Genomic DNA, 21,284 nt, shown 5'->3' with positions numbered 1-21,284 from the left:
GAAAGTTCTGGAGATGGACGGTGGTGATGGTTAAATTAAGCTTAGGGTCCTTCTGAGCACCACACAGGTCGTGCCCTCCCTGACCCCCCTCAGGTGTGTATGAAAGGCGTGACCGCTCTTTTTACGTTGTCAACTAGACTCCAATACTGAGTTATTTAATCTAGGTACTGATCTGAAGATGTTTTGTACATGTGGTTAATACCTACAATCAGGTGACTTGACTTAAAGGAAATTATCCTCGAAAACGTGGGTGGGCCTTGTGCAATCAGTTCAAAGACTTAAAAGCAAAAATTGAGGTTTCTGGAAGAAGAATGAATTCTGCCTCAAGATATTCTGAGTTTTCAGGCTGGGGCTGCCCCACGGATTACAGGCTTGGGAAAATACCAATAGCCAATTTCTTGAATGGGTATGAACTCTGCACTGGTTCTGTTTCTCCAGAGGACACTGACTGATACATAAGGAATGAGTAAAGTTAATAAAAAGAAAAGCATAGCAGGCAAAACTCTGAGGCTTTGGAAATCCAATCACTCTCAGGTTCTACAGAGGAGGAAACCTAGGCTCAGAGAGGTGAAGAAATTTGTCCAACATCACACAGCAAGTTAGGAAAAGCAGTGTCTTCAAACCTTTCAACTGAGGTCTGTCTTGGCAGCCCTACGTTTTTGAGAGTTTGAATTTCATTTCGAAAATCTACAGATGTTGCGTTCTATTTCATTATGTAACTGTGTTTTAAAGTTTTGAGTAATATTTTACTTTTCAAATCTTTAAATGACATTTCCACTCTAGGAAAGAGTGGCACGTTTGTTCTGGGGTCTTCTGGCAGCTCACATTGACCCCAGCGGGAGATGTACACATACTGAGGGACACGCAGCGCAATGTCTTAAGTCTGAAACCTTGAGGTGCAGTAAAACTTCCAAGTCCTGGAATGCTAGGGCAAAAGAATGTTGTGGAAATAGACTTTCTAATTATCCGAGAACTCAGGTGTCTTTTCTGGTTCAGGCTTTTGATGAATATAATTTACTCTTCCTTTGATTTGTGATCTGATGCCTGAAGGTCATCCTTCCCAAAAAATTACCGTTGCAGAATCCTTTCGATATTGAATGTTGTGTCCCGCAGGCCATAAATTGGGCTCCTGAGGGCATCGCTGATACAGATCCACTTTTTCTCTCCTTCCTGATTTCCTCCTTGCTACTTCTGTCCCAGATTCCCACTGGCTGGCCTCTCTTCTCTCCCTGTGGAAGCCTCAGGTCGCAGGAGCCAGCTCTGCCTTCTGTGGCAAACACTCTCACTTCAGGAGATTTGGAAAATCACAGGTGCTGAGGGCCAAACCTGTGCTCTGACCCTGGGCTTCTAACAGTGGATGGTGATTGCCAGCACCATCTCAAGAGACAGATGGAAAGTTGAGGAATGGCGTCTCCCTTGGGCCCCTGGGAAGCTACATTGTAGAGCAGCATCAGGGCCGCCGTTGGGCCATGAGGGCTCTCGAGGTTAAATTTGGGGTGCGAGCTCACCAGCCAAAAGAAAAGGTGCAAATTTTACCAAGTGAAGTAATTGAACTGTGGGCGACTTCTCCCTCGGGGCGGCCACCTGGCCCCTCGCCCCAGAGGGGCAGAGCTGAGAATGGGAGGGGTCCGCGTGAGCTCTGGGCGTCTCGGAAGGATGCACTTCCACCCAATGCAAAGACGTGAGACATTTAAAGGCCCAAGACAGATGCCCCCTCACTTCACGTGCAGGAGTCCCTGCACGGGGATAACGCCAAATTGGCTGAGTCAGCCTGGCCACCTGCATGGACAGGGCCAAGAGGATAGACCAGGGGGTGCGCAGGTGGGGCCGATTGAGGGGGGCGGGCAGCGAAGCCCGCCTGCCTGGCCCATAGAGCTGCAACAAAACTGGTCCTCCTCGCAAGGTCGGCAGGCACGGTCAGCCCCAGAACAGGGACTCATGGCACCCCCTGGTGGCAGCTGTCTGGAACCAGCCAAGGTACCCAGGTGGAAACAAAGCAGCCTGTCCCTGACCTACACAGGGGTGGCGGGCTAGTCCCCAGTTTTAAAAGGGGCCAGGAATGCCACAGAGAAGGGAGCAGACCCTGAGGGAAGGGAGCCACTGGGGGGTTGCTGAGAGGGAAGGGTTCTCTATGCAACCCTAGGTTTCAAATTTAGAAGAGGTGTCTGGGCACCCTACGAGGAAGATCTCACTTGTAGGTCTCCAGTTACTAAAATGAGGCCAAAGGCAAGAGCTATCCAAGGACGGGAGAGTGGAAACTAGAAAAATAGCTACGAGCACCCTAATCCCAAGGGTCCTTGAGGGACCCCCCCCCCCCCCCCGCCCTGGACTAAAAGGGAAACAATGCAATAAGGCAGAGTCTGAGCAAAGCTGTAAGGCCTGCCTTATCTTGGTTTTGACCCTGGTTTTCTCTGCCATGTGGCAGGGCCTTGCAGAAGATCAAGTGACATCTAGACATTTCCAGAAAATTATCAAAATGTGGGGTTTTTTTTTTCACTTTTGACATCCACAAATGAATGTCTTAACACACGCAGAGTGAGCTAACGCTGTCCTGGGTTCAAGATCATTACAGGCTATTATTTTAAAGGCCAACAGCTTGGCCACTCCAGGCAGGTGGGCTGGCGATTGGATGCAGGCTTGAGTTTGGCGAATGAATACTGTCGTTTGATGCTGTTAGCTCATCTCTGGTTTTATATACGTGAAGTCATACGCAAAGAGGTCCAAAGTCTTCTTGTGGATATAAGGCTGAATGAAGTAGGTGGTCCACCCGTCACCCCACCCCTGCGACACGTGCCTTCTTTGAGGTCAGACTGAGCCAGGTATTAGTTTTTACTGAATTGGGTACCAAAGAGGGACTGAGATCAAGAGGAGGTTGTGGGCGCATGTCTCGTACTAGTTCAAGGTCAGCGTCTTTGCTCCCTGGGGTGCTGGACGCAACAAATGAAGGCAGGCCGGTAATGGGGTTATCCTCTCCGTCTGCTTTCCTAGCCTGAGGAAGCGCCTCCCTGACCCTGGAGTGACCCGGATGGGCTGAAGGCAACTGTTGACCATCAGGGAACCGGCCCAGGTGCTGTTGCCCACCCTGCTCTGGGCCATGTCATAAACAAGGAGGATTATGACCAAGGGGTTAAGAATATCCCAGAGGCATATGGAGAGTCCATTATTCACCTTGTCCATTTGTTCCCTGAGGTCCGGCTTTTACAGATTGTGCACTAACTGATTTGCCGATCATCAGTTACCATCGGTTCTATCAATAGGATCTGCTGACCCGAGTCCTTCCCACGCTGTCTTTAGAACTATTTAATATTTCCTGGGTTTGCCGAGCTGCTGTCTTACAGTTAGCAAATGCCAGGCAATGCTGGGTCTGGATAGGAGATTAAGGTGGGAGGCCCGAGCGGCTAAAAGGTGGTGGTGAGGTCCCCACGAGCCCCGGAATTAGACCTGAGTTCGGTCCCAACTCTGCCACTTTCCAGCCGCACGGCTGTGAACAAATGGTCCCCATTCTCTCTGCACCCTCACTGCTAATGCCCTCTCCCAGCACACTCCAGGTCTGGGCTCCAGTCTGAGCCTCGTGCTTGATTGTGGCTAAGAGCTCCTGGAATCTGTCCATTGTGGAGTTTCAACTCATTTAGGGGCACAAACAGGAAATAATCGTATTCATTCTAAGGACTGTTCCCATCACTAAATCACATCTCAAACACACTGTTCTACTTCCTGGAAACACCACAGTTCAGAATGTCAACTAACATCGTAATCAAAACTCTTCCCTTCCCCCATCAGAGGTGGGCGGAGGAGGTGAGGGGCACCCTCTACCCTCTCACACACACCCCTGCACCCCGGGTTCTGAGAGTCCAGAGCAGAGTAGGAAGGGGCACGGTCTGGCTCTGGACCCTCTGTCCCGCCACCCTCCCTGCTCAAGCTGCCTGAGGTTATCTGAGGTGGGGTGGTGGCTTGCTCTGGTCACCGAGACTGCTACTGCCAGATGATGGTTTCCCTGGGCTGGCTTTGAACTTCACTTGGACACCCTTGGAGAGCAGCCCCTCTGTCCTCCTTAAGCCCCTGCCAGTATCGAAGCCTCCAGCCCGCTCTGGATGAGACAAAGGTACTGTTATATGGTGAGCATTTTCCTTTGATCCTGTCACTAGAACTTCGTGACCAGAGTGTAACCCCAGGGGAGATGATGTCGAAGCCTATCTGGAGGCCCTTTGGGAAAGTGAAGCCTGAGCCAAATGGCCTTTCATTCACCCCCAACCCCACCACTTGGTGGTGAGCTCTGCTCTGCAGAGCTGCCCTGAACACATGGGCAGCTTCCTGGCTCCCTCCCCTCGCCTATTCCCCGCCACTTCACAGTGAAGGGTGGGCAACCTGAGGTCCCCTCCAGTAGCCTCTGGGGGCCACGAGAAACAACAGTCTGATGTTCTCTCATCTAGGCCTTCTGCTTTTCTAATGAAGGCTACTCCTGGAAGCCTTTGTAATGTGGGGGAAATAACCCCTGCCTAGAGAGTAACTGTGGGACCCAATGAGATGACATGAAACAGTTGGTTCAAGTGGTAGAAGTGCTTTGGCTGGCCCAGGGGTACTGGTACAGTTGCACCAGCCATACACTGCATAATTCTGGTGTCATTTCACCATGCAGTGAGCAGAGATTATTTTTTATTACAATTTTCTGGCGGAAGGACACCGAGGGTCACCATAGGGTCCAATGGCAGGGTTGGTGGCACTCCCCCCTTGGTAGTCAGGTGCCAAGCCCTCTCTTCTGAGAACATCAAGCCCTGCTCCCCCTTTGCCATGAGCTTCCTAGAGGCCAGAAACCAAGGGCTCATTAGCCACAGTCTCCCTGCCAGAATTCCCCACGCACATCTCAGCCCTGCACCGTGGTGATCTTGTGCCCTGCCTTGGTCTTTGTAGCGCCTCAGGCTAGGACTCCTGTCAGGGATGGAGAGACATCCAAGCACCCTCAACAAGGCCACTGAGCAAAGGGGAACAGAGGATAGACACATGGGCTCCCAGCAAACCTCGGAGTCAGCTTTAGTCTGTCTTTTAAGGTGCTCACCTAGGACAGTGTGAAGTAGATTGCATAAAAAGAAGCAACATTAGGATATAGTGGCTGCCAGAAGCTAGTGACATAATCAGAAAATAAAAAGTAAATTTTGAAATAAGGGTGTGACATTAATGTGATGTATGATTTACAAAGATGGTCATTTTAGCAAATGCCTCCTGAACCCATGCCCCTAATTAATATATGTCATTAAGTGACTCATACTAACTTGATTCTGAATTTCCTTGAGAGCAATATGAAAATAGCAGCTTCTTTGATGAGCTAAGCCTTGGAGGGTTACTTGTGCGGCGGAGGTACTTAGAACTTAAAAGATGAGGAACAGTGACCTAAGAACATTCTAAGCGTTTAATTAATATGTGGACTTTGCTACAAACCTGGAATGCAGCTAGATGTGTTTCTTCATGTGAGCTATATTTGATGAAAAGAATTCTCTAGTATAGAAAAAATTTCTATACTCAGAAATGGTAAGGCTGCCTAACTTAATGTTGGGGGAAGAACCACGGTTAGGCAGGGCCATCTTCTGGCAGCACGGAGTACTGCAGCCCGGCTATATCGGACTAAGTGGTAAATATGCCGTCAGGAAAAAGCCAAGTAGAAGAGAAATTGTGGTCGAGGGCAAGATAGGAAGGTTGTATGGACTGACAGCAGACAAACAATGCCACAGTCAGGAAGGTGTCACAGGAATTCCAAACCCTTAAAGTAAAAAGGAAATTGCCTCATTTTGTCTTTGGGGGACAATAGATTCCATTAAGAAAATACCAACTGGGTATTAAAATACCCAGAATGCCTTATTATTTTCTCTTCTTCTTCTTCTTCTTTTTTTTTACGTGACAGAGAGGGAGGGAGGAGGAGGAGGCAGGGAGGGCACAAACAGGGGGAGGGGGCGAGGCAGAGGGAGAGGCAGGCTCCCCGCTCAGCAGGGAGCCCGATGCGGGGCTCGATCCCAGGACCCCGGGATCATGACCCGAGCCGAAGGCAGACGCTTACCCGTCTGAGCCGCCCAGGCGCCCCTGTTATTGCTTCTTCAATCTTAATTTTCAATGTGTTCCTTCAGGAGATCTTACCCACCCCAATCAGAATACAGCGACCGTTTTATAATGGAATGGACGAGATTCACTTTTCAGAAATGCATTTTACTTGGCCATTAGAACACATTTCTGCTCCTAAAAGCAAGAAATCCCTGGTTTGACTTTGTCACACTCCTTTTATTCTCAATTACACGATAGTCCTTATACCATCTTAGCTAGAGCTTTTCTTTTCTACTTCTTTTTTTTTTTTTTTTCCATGCCAAAATGAAGGCGCGTGGGAGAGGGAAAAACCCGGTATAAAAGCAGGACACCCCAGAGCGTTCAGATTACTGGCGGTTTTATTGAGTTAGTGGCACACAGGAGTTCTTCCCGTGATCAGCGAATGCGGCGTTGCGGTGCGGAGTCCGGAGGCAGGAAAGGCTGGGCGAGGGGGGCAGGAGGGCCTCAAGGCAAGGCCCGGTCCACTCGGTGACATGCGGAGCTCTCTCTAGGGGCCTGTCGCGCATCTCGGGGGCAACGGAGTCAGACAGCCCCCTATTTGGAGAGAGGAGTGCTCACACCTCATTCCTCCCTGAAAACAAAAGGGAGGAGGATGGAAGGTGAGGGCTGGACCCTCACGGATAAATGCTTCGCAACAAAGAAAGAACATCCCCCAAAGGAAAATTAGAATTTCCAGAGGTTTTCTGGCTTCGTGCCTGGGCTCTGGCTATAGGAGCAATCATTCCCAGGCTGCATCAGCGCGGCCTTTTTTCTGGGTCCCCGGGGACCTGCTGGGCACGGAAGGAGAAGAGCTGAGGTCTGCATGCTCACCGGTTCTTGTGGCGGTATTCCTGAAGGGCTTTCTCGGCCACAGTCTCCATAAATTTAGGATTGCTCCTGGAGACGTCTTCTGGGATCATCACAGTGATGGGGTCGGAATCGAACAGCTTCACAACCACCTTAGTGACCCCAGTGGGAACGTTGGAGTCAGAAGTCTGGGACCCCACCTACGAGGAAAAGGGTAAGAGAAGAACTGAAATATTGGTCAAAATGGACTCCTTTTGTGACAAAAGCCAGCCTCAGATGTGGACAGGTGACCCCCTTGCTTTTTACTCAGTTTGACATCCATAAAATTCCATGAGCAGAAGGGCCCTAATTCAGAGACACTTGTTTGTAGGTGTCAATCCTATCTGCAAATGACCAGCCCATGGGGAGCCCATCAGAGGAAAAAATGGTTTCTAAGCCACCAGGTTTTCTTTGGGCAGCCCCTGGCTGGGCCAGTGGCAGAAAAGGAATCGGGGAAAGAAAAACCAAAAAAAGGTTCCCAGCACTAGAGAGAGGCTTTCTATTACTGGTAGAGGATAACACACCAATTCATGAGCTAAGCTACATGGCGCAGGGCAGCGAGGCACCCTCATGGGAAGAGCACAGGCTTTTCAGCCAGGCAGACAGGTCCAAATGCCTTAGGTGAGCCACCTCTCAGTTCTTAAACCCGGGGCAAGCTGTTGAACCTCTCACTTTCTTCAACCGTGAATGGGGTCACGATGGGGGCGCCTGGGTGCCTCAGTTGGCACCTGACTCTTGATTTCGGCTCAGGTCATGATCTTGGGGTCGTGAGACCGAGCCCCACCTTGGGCTCCACGCTGGGGCATGGAGCTTGCTTAAGATTCTTTTTCTCCCTCTCCCTTTGCCCCTCTTTAAGAAAAAAAAAAAATGGGGTCATGCCATTCTACACCTCACTGGGAGACGAGGCTTCCATGCATCAATGTATTCAAAGTTTTTATGTTTCCTGCCATATGGCAAATGCTCGATCCAAAGCTTAAGTGCCCCCTTTAAAGCTTCCTCCCATTTTGCTTCCAGGGGAGGTTCACATCGCTGCCAGACCATACCCGCCCCACCGAGCTTCAGTGTGTGGCCAGGACGTGACTCACCGTTGTGACCTGGAGATAGAATGGGTCTTCACTTTGAGTGAGATTAGCCAGCTGGGACACCCAACTAAACTGCTCATTCAGCTGCTTCAGCAGGGAGGACGTGTTGAACATCTTCTCCTGATAGGACTGCAGCAGCTCGTCGTACAGCCTGGTGAACTTCTCGGCAATCTGGAGGGAATTATTAAGTTCCTGTCGCAGCTGGACCTGAGCGGGGTTGTTGGAAGAACAGTCTGCCCAGAGATGGAGGGGGAAAAAAAGGCAGAAATGTGAAGGGAAGGCTAAAAAGGGATAAAAACATGAATGGAAATCAGTTCATGGAGCCAGGACTCTAAATGGCCAGCCACATGCCGTGTGTCGTCAGTCTGTAACAAAACAGAGAGCTCGCCCCGGAATGTAAATCAACACGCAGCTTCCGTCATCGGCAAAGTCTTGCTCTGGAAAACATTGGCACCTGAACTAACCTGAACTAATCAGTGACATCACTGATTCACCTGTGGGTGCAAGGCCCTTACCTCCCTGGAGACTGATGAAAGGACGTTGACCACACTTTGAGAAACACTGGTCTCAGTCTGTGTGCTCAGACCTGGAGCTACCCTCACTGTGCTAGTCCCCCGAGGGATCATTTCCGGAGAGAAGGAGTGTTACTTACAGCTACTAGGTACCACACACTACTCAAGTGCTGTGGATATCCACTCTCTCCAATAATCACATCTCTTCTACCTCAAGTATTACCAGTGATGAAATTGAGGTCCACAGAAGTAAATCACTTGCTTAAAGACACAGAATGATTTATGGGGCCAGGATTGAACCCAGAGCTTTAACTCCTAAACCTAGGTTCTTCCTCCTCCGAGTCCGTGGCTCTGGAAAATTCTCCAAGCCTGCCTTTTGAGCGTATCGGCAGAGCTAGAAATCTAGTGCCGACAGTCCATGACATAGAAGAGCTGGCCAGGATCCTTGGTCCATCTGCCCATCATGGCTGGTCACCCAGCTCATCAGGAGGGCAGAGAAGACACAGGGGACTGCTTTGGGTCCTGGAATGCCCACTGCAGGTTGTCTGATCAATAAGAGCTGGCAACTACCCACTATCTCTTTAAAAACTACTGATTTTCTTTCCTTGATTTTTTTCAAAAAATATCTCAAGGATGGTACATCAAACCCTAGCAAGTCAGGGGAAAACAGATCTTTGCACACTGCATTTACTATAAAGGATTACCATAAGTGATGATAGTGTATTTGTATTAAAATCTCAAAAATGTTAGGTGGGGCAAGAAATAAAAGCCAGGTTGAAAAGATAATACAATGAGTAATCTTAACTCTTTCACCAGGGAAAAATTAAAAAGTGAGAAAAGTCATTGAGAACTGAGACTCCATCTAGAGCAGTAGATCTCAACTGGGGGCTCTGCTGCCCCAGGGGTATATTTGACAAGGTCTGAAAATAGTTTTGGTTGTCACGACTGGTGTGGTGGGGAGGCTACCGGTGCCTTGTGGGTAGAGGCCAGGGGTGCTGCTGCTGAACATCGCACAGCGCACAGGACAGCCCCTCACGATAAAAGTGACCCGGTCTGGGGGCGCCTGGGTGGCTCAGGTGGTTAAGCATCTGCTTTCAGCTCAGGTCATGATCCCGGGGTCCTGGGATCGAACCCTGTGTCAGGGGTGGATGGGGGGGGGTCCCTGCTCAGCGGGGAGCCTGCTTCTCCCTCTCCCTCTGCCCTTCTCCTACTCGTGCACGCACTCTCTCTCTCCCTCTCTCTCTCTCAAATAAGTAAATAAAATCTTAAAAAAAAAAAAAAAAACGGACCCAGCCAAAAATCCAACCGGGCCAAAGCTGAGAAACCCTGGTCTAGAGCGTTCGGAGAGTGCGTGTTCATTTGGCGGCCCGCGCCTGAAATAAGAGGCGGTAACCCTCTCTCGGTGAAGAGAAGGCAGTGTGGGTAAGCTGGGATCAGGGACCGTTAAGATCAGTGCTCGGGGTGCCAATTTGAGTCGGGGCATCTGTGCCTCTCTTCTTCTGGCCCTACGCACAACTCTGGTGGTGGGGAACCGCGCACTTGATGCTTCTCTGACTATGGTAGTCGACAGACAAAGCCCGGGAGGCTGGGTTGAGGACTCATCTGCAATTCATACATCAGCCCCTCCCCCCACACTTGGATTTATTTCGCAGTGGCCTCAAAACTTATAGGAGTGAGGCTAGGAATATTTAACTAGACTCCAAAGGCTTGCCCTGGCAAACCCAAACGTATTAAGTAAGAGCAAAGCCACAAGATCGATCGGCCACGTCCAAGGGAAACAATTAACTCTTTCGGAGCAGAGACTCCTGTGTGCCAGGAACCATTCCAGATGCTTTTGCAGCTGTTACTCAAAGTAGGAAGAAATGAGCCAATGAAGAGATCTGATAAAGCTGAGGGGAGCCCTAAAAGGAAGTATGGTTGACCCTCAAATAACATGGTTTGAACTATGTCCGCTTATATGCAGTTTTTTACAGTACAGTACTGTAAACATAGTTTTCTCTTATGATTTTCTTAATAACATTTCTTCTCTAGCTTACTTTAAGAATATAGTATATGATACAGGTTACATAGGAAATGCATGTTAATAGATGGTTTATGTTATCACCTCCCCTCACCCCCTCGTTGTTCAAGGGTCAACTATATTTCCCTTGCTTTGGGAACCGACCAACCAAAGGGTATTTTGCTGGGAAGCTAAGGTACCACTACTGGTGATCCACGTGTTCTGGGGACAGAACACCAAACACTGGTTAAGAACACATCCCAAACACTCAGCTCTCCAACATATGGGTGTCCTATCATCTTGGGAAGTTACTCAACCTTCCTGTGACTATGAGCTTTTTCACCTCGGTAAGATAGGGACAGTCACTGTACCCAACTCAGGGTCATTCTGAGGAAATGAGTAAATGTTTGCAAAGTGTTTACAACAGTACCAACACGGTAAGAGTTTATTAAACAGAATACATATTATCTATAAGTCCATCATCTGCAGAAAAAAATAGGGAGGTCTACCCGGCATGGCCCTTGGGAAGAGAGTAGCCGGGGAAATCAAAAAAAGATGTCTCCCAATTTCAGGGACAACTCCACCTCTTAGCCCTTGTCTACAGATGAGGGCCCACATGGAGCAGGGTCAAGGACCCCCCTCCCCCCAGTGCCACAGCTAGAAGTCAGCGGGGCTGGAATTTCAAGTCCCATGTGCCTGACCCCATAAAGGGAGCCCCGGTGAGGTTCCTGGGATCCAAGGCTCCCCGACTCACCCACAGACAAGATCTCCTGGCACTTTTCACACTGGTCCTTCATCTTCAGGCACCCTGTGGAGTTGTGACGGATCTCCTTGCACACGGCACCATCCTGGTTGTCTTCTGGAGACACACAAGGGAAGAGGGCGTCATGCTGAAGGACCACACAGAGCAATATAGGGATGGGCCTCCCCTCCGACCCCTTCCACACTACTGTTTGTCTCTTTGAGATGCTTCTGTGGGCAGAGCAGGTTGGAATGGGTTGTCTGCCTGCAGACCTAGGCCTCTCTGATCCGGGCTCCCTGCAGAGAGGGACAGGAAGGGGTTCCCGGGGCTCCCTCAGTTAGGTGCGACCTCACTCCCACCATCTCCATCCGATGAGCCCTTCCTCCCTCCACACTGCCATAGCTATACGCCATTCTCTTTGGCATCTGACCCTTTCTGCTCTGCATTCTCTCTGGCTCATCTCTCTCCCCCTAGGGTCAGCAAATCCCTTGAAGGCAGGAATGGGATCCTCCTTAGAGCCGCCTTATAACACAAGGCTCCCCCCCATTATGGATATGCAGTAGATGCTGTTCAATTCAATGTCCTCCTGTATCTCCAAACCGTTTCAAGCCAAACTTCATGCCAATCCAACGGTAGCCTTTAGGAGATGGTGTTGGCTACCCAGGTCTATTCGTTTAACGAAGGAAATCACTTCTAAAAGTATTGCCTTTTCATGTCCATCGTCGACCTCATTCATTCAAAAACTATCCACGCATGCCCATTCTCTACCAGGCCCCAAGGTGATGGCCAGGAACAGCTTTTTTAAACTGTAGCATGGACTGGTTATATCATCGGTCACCACTGTATGCACGGCATCCACATAAAGGCACCTGGGTTCCCAGGACAAGGGGGTCTGGTTCTCTAGAGAGGAGTAATCAATGGCACACCCACCAGCGGCTGGAAGGGGCATGGTAAACTTGAGAGAACACAGATTCCAAGTCCGGCAGGGCTGCATTTGACCGGGTCCCCCTTTATCAGCTGTGAATACCTGGACACGTTCCTTCACCTGTCATACTTTTCTCCTCCTTAAATGGGGATAATACCACCTTCATGGGGTTGCTGGGGGAAACTGGGATGCCACACGCCAAGCCCCTGGCATAGTCCTTAGAATCTAACGGGCTTCTCAGTAACCTGCTTGTTCCCATCCCTTCTTAGGAAGAATGAAACGGCTTTCTAACCTTCTGTGAACTCCATTGGGAAGTGAGGGATTCTATGCAGGTTGACATCCATGGCCTGCTGAGCCTGGTGTATCATGTCAAAGAAGGGCTGAAATATGTTGTGGAAATTCAAGGGTTGGTAGCCAGGGAAAGGCATTATGTTCCGGGCGAAGCGGGACTTGAAGAAGGCAGGCCTCCTCTGGAATGAGCGGAAGGGTGAGTAGTGGTAAGGGTCCTGGGGCTCACGGGCGAAGAATCTGTCCTGGAAAAGCTCATCCATAATGCTGGACGCCCGGTTGAAGCTGTCCTGCATGATGTCCAGGGCGTGGGTCTGCTGTCGGTCATTCTCCAGCAGGGAGTCGATGCGGTCACCATTAATCCAGAAGTAGAAGGGAGAACTCTGGTTCAGGAACTCCTCAAGCTGTGATGGCAGAACGGGGAAGTTAGGAGAAGCTCCCTCAAGTCCCAGCCTCCCCCTGCGCCCCCTCGCTGCTCCTCGGTCCCCTCAGTCACATAGCACATGACCAAAGCCCCTGCTGGGACTGGCTTCCTGGCCCCCCAGCTGTCAGGCCAACACCCTTCCATTCTACCCGCCCAACGGGGAAGAGTTTGGGAAGACGTCTGAGGCCAAGAGATGCACAAACCCCTGTCACCTGAGACTGGTCTCCTCTCTGGCCACCAAGGATCCCCACACCCCGACGCAGCCAAGGGCCAACGAATGGGCCTTCGGTTCATGAGTTGCAACCAGGCGAAGCCCACAGGGGAAGATGGGATTGATATCAATGTGCTAAAATTCTTAATTCCTTCTGCCTAAGTGGGCCCAGGGGTGAGCCATACTACGAAGTCGTTGGTTATGTCATCCAGCTAATAATTTCTGGATGAGAATCTTCTAACACACGGCATAGGTGCTTTTAACGACTTCCCATTTGCTCACTGATGGCAAACGTTACCAGCTGATCGTGGCCCTCCAGGCTCCAATGCAGCTGGGACCGATCAACTGCATCTGGCATGTGAAATGAAGCTGTGATACTGTGATTTATAAAAAGAAGTGTATGTTTGGTCTTTGTCTGGTTCCTAAAGCCCTTAGAATTCCCTGTGAGGGGAGCAATAAAGTTATATGCTAATAATAAATGAAAAAATAATAAAGTTATGTTAATGAGGTGGCTTTTGGAAAGCACCTGAGGTTGGGGGCTGGTCGCCAGGGGAACCAACCAAGATTGGAACGATGGAATTTTTAATCCCATCTCCTGATTTCTGGAGAGGGGAGATGTGCTGGAGGTTGAATCCATCAACAATGGCCAATGATTTTATCAATCATGCCCATGGAAGGAAGACTCCATAAAATCCCAAAAGGATGGGCTTCAGGAGTATCTGGGTTGCTGAACGTGTGAAGATGCAGGAGAGCGGTGCCCTCTCAGAGGGCATGGAACGCTCCTCACCTCTTGTCCGTACCTTGAGCTATGCATCGCCTCCCTCTGGCTTTTCAGAGTTAGATCCTTTTATAATAAACCAAACCTAATCAGTCAAATGTGTCTCTGAGTTGTGAGCTGCTCTAGCAAATTGATTTAACACAAGGAGGGGGTTGTGGGAACCTCCAATCTCTAGCCAGTCGGACAGCAGCACAGGTGACAAGCCAGCACTCATGACTGGCACCTGAAGTTGGGAGGAGTGCGGAGGACAGTCTGTGGGCCTGAGCCCTTAGCCCATGGGATCTCATGCCGTCTCCGGGGGGACAGTGTCAGAATTGAACTGATTTGTAGTCACCCCGCTGGTGTGGGAGAACTACGCCACCCGTTGGAACTGGGGGCAGGACCAGAGAAGGGGCATATTTCACACTCAGTTCCTGCATCCACCACTCAGAGCCCTGCTGTGCTCAGCGGCCTGTCCCCTTTCACCTGGTGGCCAACCAGCCCCGAGCTGCTTCTGCAGACGCGGGCGTAGAACTTCATGCAGGTCTGTTTCAGGCAGGGCTTACACTCCTCCCAGAGGGCCATCATGGTGTCATTGCAGACCCCCTGGGACGCCTTCAGCTTCGTTTCTGAATCCTTGGTATCATTTAGGGCATCCTAGAGGAGGACACGAGATCAGGTTAGCCACGCGGAAGCCACAGGCTTCACGCTCTGCAAGCAGGCACGATGGTGCCGGGCTCTCCACGCCCCCGGAGCAGGCCTTTTCCCAGGTCCAGCCACACAGAGTCCCTGTATCTTCCTCTGGCTCCTGCGTTCCCCCCATTTGCCTGGAATTCCCTCCCCACCCAGCTTTAAACATCTTCTCAACTTCGAGACCCGGCTCTTCTTTACAGTCCTCCCCGGCCACTAGAACCCGCGTGGATATCCCCTTTCTCTGACGCTGCCCTTAGTCTTGACCCCAGAGGCGCTCTGAATCTTATTTGTCAATTGCAGCCACGGGAGGAAGCAAGCCTTCAAAATCAAAGTCACAACAACTACCCAAACCCTCGAGCACATCCATGTCATTTGGCCCAATAATTCTATGAGAATCCATCCCAAAGAATTCTTGCCATAAAGGGGAAATCCATATGCATGAAGATATTTGTTATGGTATTTGTTTATGGTGGGGGGGAAAAATACTGGAATCAACCCGGATGCTTAAAAATAGAAGGCCAAGCAAATCGTTGGTCTACACAGCGGCCGGAGACGCACGGCTTTGCGAGGGTGTCCGTAGTTAAGTTTTAAATAGTATAACAAGCATTTTTCATGTTAACAAGTTGTGATTTTGAATATAGTGACTATCAGAAGAGTGTAGAGGGGGGAAAAGAAAGAGTGAGAAACAGATCAAATGCTAACAGCGAATTGTCCAGAGGTTAAAAGGTTTTCAGAAAACTTTTCCTCTTCCACTTTTCTATATTAAAATCTCGACAAATGAGCGTATTAACGCTTCAAAGAAGAGTTAAGTAGACCATGCACACCCCAAAGCCAGGAGCTGAGCAGGAAAGAGTTTGAGTTCTGTGAGACCCCTCTCCTGTTCCGGGTCCCCTCTTCCTGCGGGGAAGGCCACCAGGCCTCCTACGGAGCCAAAGCACCAACATCAACTACACGGCCCACTTCCTTTCTTTCCCGTTCACAGACCCGGGAACTAAGACAGCATGGAGTCTTTTCCTGAACTTGACGGGCTTTATCGCAGAACCTGGACTGTAGGATACCAAACTCTGATGATAACCACAAAAACTCAAAAATAGGACTTGCCTGACACTTCTCTGAGCTACTTGAGGATTCTCATACTATTATGCTGAGCGAATAAGTCAATCAGAGAAAGACATGTATCATATGACCTCGCTGATAGGAGGAATTCTTAATCTCAGGAAACAAACGGAGGGTTGCTGGAGTGGTGGGGGGTGGGAGGGATGGGGTGGCTGGGTGATAGACATTGGGGAGGGTATGTGCTATGGTGAGCGCTGTGAATTGTGCAAGACTGTTGAATCACAGACCTGTACCTCTGAAACAAATAATACATTATATGTTTAAAAAAAAAAAAAGAAGATAGCAGGAAGGGAAAAATGAAGGGGGGGAAATCGGAGGGGGAGACGAACCATGAGAGATGATGGACTCTGAGAAACACACTGAGGGTTCTAGAGGGGAGGGGGGTGGGGGGGATGGGTTAGCCTGGTGATGGGTATTAAGGAGGACACGTACTGCATGGAGCACTGGGTGTTATATGCAAACAATGAATCATGGAACACTACATCAAAAACTAATGATGTAATGTATGGTGATTAACATAACATAAAAAATTTTTAAAAAATGGTGAAGAAAAACACGGATACCAAGGAAGGGCATTAAGTGTCAAAAGAAACTGCTGAATCGGCCAGCATTTCCCTAAGTGGCTTCCAGGGAATTGTGCTAAGAGCTATGATGGGGAGAGGGACGCCTGGGTGGCTCAGTAAGTTAAGCATCTGCCTTCAGCTCGGGTCATGATCTCAGGATCCTGGGATCGAGCCCCGCATCGGGCTCCCTGCTCGGTGGGGAGCCTGCTTCTCCCACTCCCTCTGCAACGCCCCACCCCCAGTCATATGCACTCCCTCTCTCTCTCTCTCTCACACTCCATCTCAAATAAATAAATAAAATCTTTAAAAAGAAAAAGCTATCATGGGGAGAAAAAAGGATTTCCTGATCAATTTGGTTTGGAAAACACAGAGTTAAATGAAGTTCCACAAACTTCTTTACTACAGAACTTCTCAGAGCCTCTAAAACACTTTACTATGCATTATGGGTCATGAAGGTGGCAAGTGACCTGTCTTAGCATCTCCTTCATTATTGGTAGGGAGGCAATGGGAGTAGGTTTTTAGGATGCCCTTAAGGAGACTACCGATTTTTTTTTAAATAAGTGATTTATTCCATTATGGTGTTTTAGTTTTGTTGAATCATTAAGCACAGGCTAGACCCACTATTTTCACTATCCGACTTAAATGTCTCTTTACGAAGTACTCAGAACTCCAGAAAGCCATGGGGCACGGCGGTGTGTACCTGCCTTAACCCCAAAGTTACTGCCCTACTCGATAAGCTTCCTGAAGGTAGGGTACCATCCCCCTCCTGACCCAGGACAGACCCAGTCCAGAGCCTACCTTGGAGCTTGCATAGCCAGGGTTTAGAAAAATCTACTGAAGTGACTAATGGGTCATCATCAGGCCCTGGGCCAGGCTGGTAAGAAACCAGATCCAAGATCTAACCCCTTGAAGCTTTCAAAAGCAAAGAAACCTTCCCTCTTTTCTTAACTACAGTCCCAGCATCAGCAGGCACTAGCCTGAAAGGGCTGAGGGTCACCATGACAACCCAGCAGGGCACCAGAGGGGCGATGACCACTCCCCTCCAGCAGGGAACTCAGGTGGTGGGGGCGGGGGGCAGTCAGCGGGCTCCTCCTTACCTCTTTCTTCTTCTTGGCTTCTTCCAAGTTGCTGAGCAGTGATTTGCGTTCCTCATTTGTTTGTTCTATTAGAGTCTTTATCTGTTTCACCCCCTTGAGAGCATTTTTAATTTCCTTATTAATGTACTTACTCCCCTCGGTGGACATTTCTGCAAGAGAAGGGCCGGGAAGGAGAGTAAGGAGAGAGGCAGAGATGGTGCTGGCGGTATCACCCTAGAACCGGCTGGGACGGTCGGGAAGGCCAGTTCGGCCTAGGGGCTGTCAAGGCTGGGAGCACCCACCCCGGCGGGCAGCCTTCTGGCCCCAGCTTTGCCCTGACCCGGGGGCCCATCATGGGGCTTATTGTGGACCCAGGGCCCAAATAGCGATTCCGCTAGTTGCTCGGGAGCACAAAGCACCGGCCCAGGCACACCCCAGGGGAGGGACAGCGAGCAGCGCGATGCCCCTGCGGCTCTGGAGAACGAGCCTGCCCAGCTGCAGGAGAACACTTCCACGGAAAAAAAAAAATCCTGAGAAACAGAACAGAGGAGCATAGGGGAAGGGAAAGAAAAATAAAACAAAACAAAATCAGAGAGGGAGACAAAGCATGAGACTCTTAATCACAGCAAAGAAACTGAGGTTTGCTGGAGGGGAGAAGGGTGGGGGGATGGGGTAACTGAGGGACAGGCATTAATGAGGGCACGTGATGGACTGAGCACTGGGTCTTATGTGCAACTGATGAACCACTGATCTCTACCCCCGAAGCTAATAATACTCTATATGTGACTTAAAATAAAATTTTTTTAAAAAAATTCTGGAAGCGTTAACTGTTTAAACATCAAAATGTAAAATCTTATTTTGGACACAAGTGTTTCTGGGAGTCCATTTTACCAAACGTCTGAACTTCCTTATTCCATGGCTCCACGTGATAGGGGACATAAAGATGAATTGATGGCACCATTCCACAGGAGACCGTGATCAAGACACAACGCCGTGTGGCAAATGCAATGAGACAGTGTCACCGAGGTACTGAAGGAGTAACGACTAAGGCTTTTCTGGTGGTTCTCCTGGGCCAAGCACTGAGCCGGCCACATCACATGCCCTTTTATGCAATGCTCTCTGCACTGAGGTCATCACCCCCTGCACCGACGACGACGAGGAGACGAGGAAAAAGCAGCAGAGTGAGATCAGATCCTTGCTCCGGGTTGATACAGCTGGGGAGTCACAGAGCCAGACACATACCCAAGTCTGATTTCCAAGTTTGAGTTTTTAACTACGACCCCAGAGAACCGGTCAGCTTGTAGGACAAGCATGGGGAGGAGGGCGGGGGTGGGGGGGCTTCAGGAAAGGCCTGACAGAGGAGGGAACCCCGAAGCTGGGCTCTGCAGGAGGACGTTTCCCCTTACCTGGATACGGAGCATTGGGTTTCTAGGCGGAAAGGTGTAGGGTACACATAGTAGGTGCTATGGAGACTCAGAAATGGAAGCTCACAAAGTCTCAAATGAGGCAGGCTTCCCGGAGGAGGCGTGGGCCCCGGGGCAAGCAGACTGGTGAAAAGGATTGCAGGGGCCAGGAAGTGCTGGGGATATGCCTGAAAAATGCCCAGAAGCCCACCTGACGGCCAAGAACCTAGACCAGGTAGCTGGGCGGGGGGAGGAGGCTCCGAGAGGGCCCAGTCTGAGCAAAGCAGATGGGAGGCACAGGACCAAATCGTCTCTACCACTTCGGGCTCTGGCAGAGAGTGTGCTAGGGCAGGGGACACCTGCTCCACTTACCCTGGAGCTCTGTGTCTGAGACCATCTGGTCTCCCAGAACCTGTCCATTCTCCCAGGTCAGCAGCAGCACCACCAGCAGGAGAGTCTTCATGGCACCTCCCTCTCCAATTCTGGAATCCCAGCAGGCCTCTGTTTGTAGAGAACAGGAGACTGTCATGGTAACAGCTAGCCAGCCTGCTGGTTTCCGGCCTGGCCTGCAGCCTACAGCAGCTTCTCCAGAGCCCCACAGAGGCCCTGCCCTCAGCCGGCCCCTCAGCTGCCATTACTGTGTTTTTATCCCCCAGGGAAACTGGGAGAAAAAGCTCAGAATTGCCCCTGGACCCCTTCAAAAGAAAGTGGATACAGGGAGGAACCATAGGAGAAGCAGCCTAATAGAGAAGAAACGAGAACTCTGGAGTCAGAGCTCTGGGCTCAGGTCCAGCCCTCCCCCCCAGCCACCCCCCCACCCCGGAATCGCTGACTAAGCCTGAGCATGTGCTTTCTGCATCCAGGAAGGACGTCTATCTGATACCTGCTCATGTCAAATAAACCCTCAAAACACCTCTCTGGGCTGACTCACTGGCCCCTCTCCTTTCCCAGCCCTGATGTGGGGACTGCGTAGACCCCCCCCCAACCCCGTGCTGTGAGCATCACTAATCCGGCCCACAGCAGGCGTTCCCAATCCATCACAAAAGAAAAATCCCCTTTTTTTCCACCAAGCCTCAACACTCCCTAAAAGGGCCTTTCAAGACTCTGAGGCAGTGAGAGCCAAAGGGCCGGCAAAGGAAAATAAAGGTCATTTGCGATCCCTCGCATGAGACCTGAGATCTATATCCCTGCACAGATTTGGGGTATAAATGCAGTAGAGCAGGGGGCAGTTGTCTTCAGAGAGTAGAGAGTGGGGGGGGCAAAGTCAAAGGGTTAAACGATGGGCCCCACGCCCCCCCCAGGAGAAGTTTCCTCTGGATGGATGGGCCCCTCTGCCGCCAGCTCCCTTTCCCGTGGCTCTCCCCTTTAAGCCCACAGTAGGGTGCCCTGCCAAGGTGCCCCTTCCACCACTCAGCTGACGGCTGGGAACCCAGGACAGCCCAGTCTTACACAATGGACCCTTTCCCAGAAGCTGGAGCTGTTGCATAAAACAGAACCCCTCTTCCCAGCAGCCCGTCTTCTCGTCTCCCCCTGCCCCCACTGCTTATCTGAATTCTCTCATTTCCCCTAACAGAACAGGGAGGTGGGGTCCCCCCTTCCTGAAACTGTGAACCTCTAAAAACTGCCCTCAGCTGGGCAGGCCCATAGGGACGTATTTGGTAGCACGTAAATAAAGGAAGCCTTGCCCGGAAAGTCATTAGTCAGGCGGCCAAGCTGCGGTTCCCAAACCAGCCACGCAGAGCAAAGGAGCAGCGTGGGAGAAGAGAGTGGGTCATTGCCTTCCCCCAAGACAGGGTGGGTGGCTGAGTTGGGGCGCTATTTCAGGCCTGATAGAAGGCCCAGGGCTCACGGGCTCTGCCCTAGCTGCTCACTAAGGCCTGAAATGCCTCAGAGAGAAACAGAGCTTTGGCCACGCCAGAGAGAGAAAGCCAGCAAGAACACCCACCTCTCGGGGAGAGGCCCCTGGATACTTCTCAGAAATTCATACAAGAGCCTCTGAAATAGGTCTGGACCAGGAGAAAGGGCGTTGGGCCCTGAAGAAAAGGGAGCCGAAGGCAAGAGCACTGACTGAGGAGTCTGGAAACCCAGCAGCCAGTACAGTCTCCCACCAGGAGCCTGGGCCATGGGGAGCCATTGGGTCCCAAGGCTGAGAAAAAGAGCAGTTTCCTGGCCCAAATCCCTCTGCCTCTAAGGGGAGGTCAAATCCAGAGACAGCACGGGGCTCCCCAGGCCCGCAGCAGGCTGGCAACCCCAGGAAGACAACCCAGCCCTCCCAACCTCCAGTCCAGTGTCCTTTCCCTGACACCACGTCACTTAAATCTGAGCCTCAGTGTTTTCATCTGTAAAATGGCCCCAGCATGGACCTCCGAGATGTGAATGCCTTCTGCAAACACAGGGGTCTTAGATAATCATAGTAAATTCTGACTATTTCGAAATCTGACCTAGGACCAGCTGTGGGCATTGGCACTATCCTTCGGGAAAGTGGAAGGAGGTGGCATGTTTGGAGAGGAACTGAGGAAACTGTGGTCCCTCCCTGTGGGGCTTTGCTCCTTTAGAGTACCTAGGAATCACCCGAGGCGGG

At 50.6% G+C, this 21,284-nt stretch overlaps 1 protein-coding gene across 2 annotated transcripts in view; it reads right to left on the bottom strand.

The window, feature by feature from the left end:
* Positions 1–6,407: 6,407 nt before the first annotated feature.
* Positions 6,408–21,284, bottom strand: part of CLU (clusterin) — a 16,546-nt gene continuing 1,669 nt past the window's right edge. Inside the window, exons 2-9 of one of the 2 annotated variants that reach the window (XM_025873786.2) lie at positions 19,076–19,204; positions 17,322–17,470; positions 14,339–14,509; positions 12,465–12,864; positions 11,260–11,364; positions 7,998–8,227; positions 6,898–7,073; positions 6,408–6,658 (exon numbers count right to left, since the gene is read on the bottom strand). In XM_025873786.2, the coding sequence (XP_025729571.1) occupies positions 6,649–6,658; positions 6,898–7,073; positions 7,998–8,227; positions 11,260–11,364; positions 12,465–12,864; positions 14,339–14,509; positions 17,322–17,470; positions 19,076–19,166 (1,332 nt within the window). In that variant the 5' untranslated portion in view covers positions 19,167–19,204 and the 3' untranslated portion in view covers positions 6,408–6,648. Of the gene's footprint in view, positions 6,659–6,893; positions 7,074–7,997; positions 8,228–11,259; positions 11,365–12,464; positions 12,865–14,338; positions 14,510–17,321; positions 17,471–19,075; positions 19,205–21,284 lie in introns of those variants that run through there. The other variant, XM_025873787.2, reaches the window with a different exon arrangement.

Source organism: Callorhinus ursinus, unplaced genomic scaffold (assembly GCF_003265705.2).
Source record: "Callorhinus ursinus isolate GAN/ISIS: 27379988/994484 unplaced genomic scaffold, GSC_fseal_2.0 scaffold4, whole genome shotgun sequence".
NCBI lineage: Eukaryota > Metazoa > Chordata > Mammalia > Carnivora > Otariidae > Callorhinus > Callorhinus ursinus.
The sequence above is the reverse complement of the archived record's forward strand: the minus strand, read 5'-3'. Positions and strand labels throughout refer to the sequence as shown.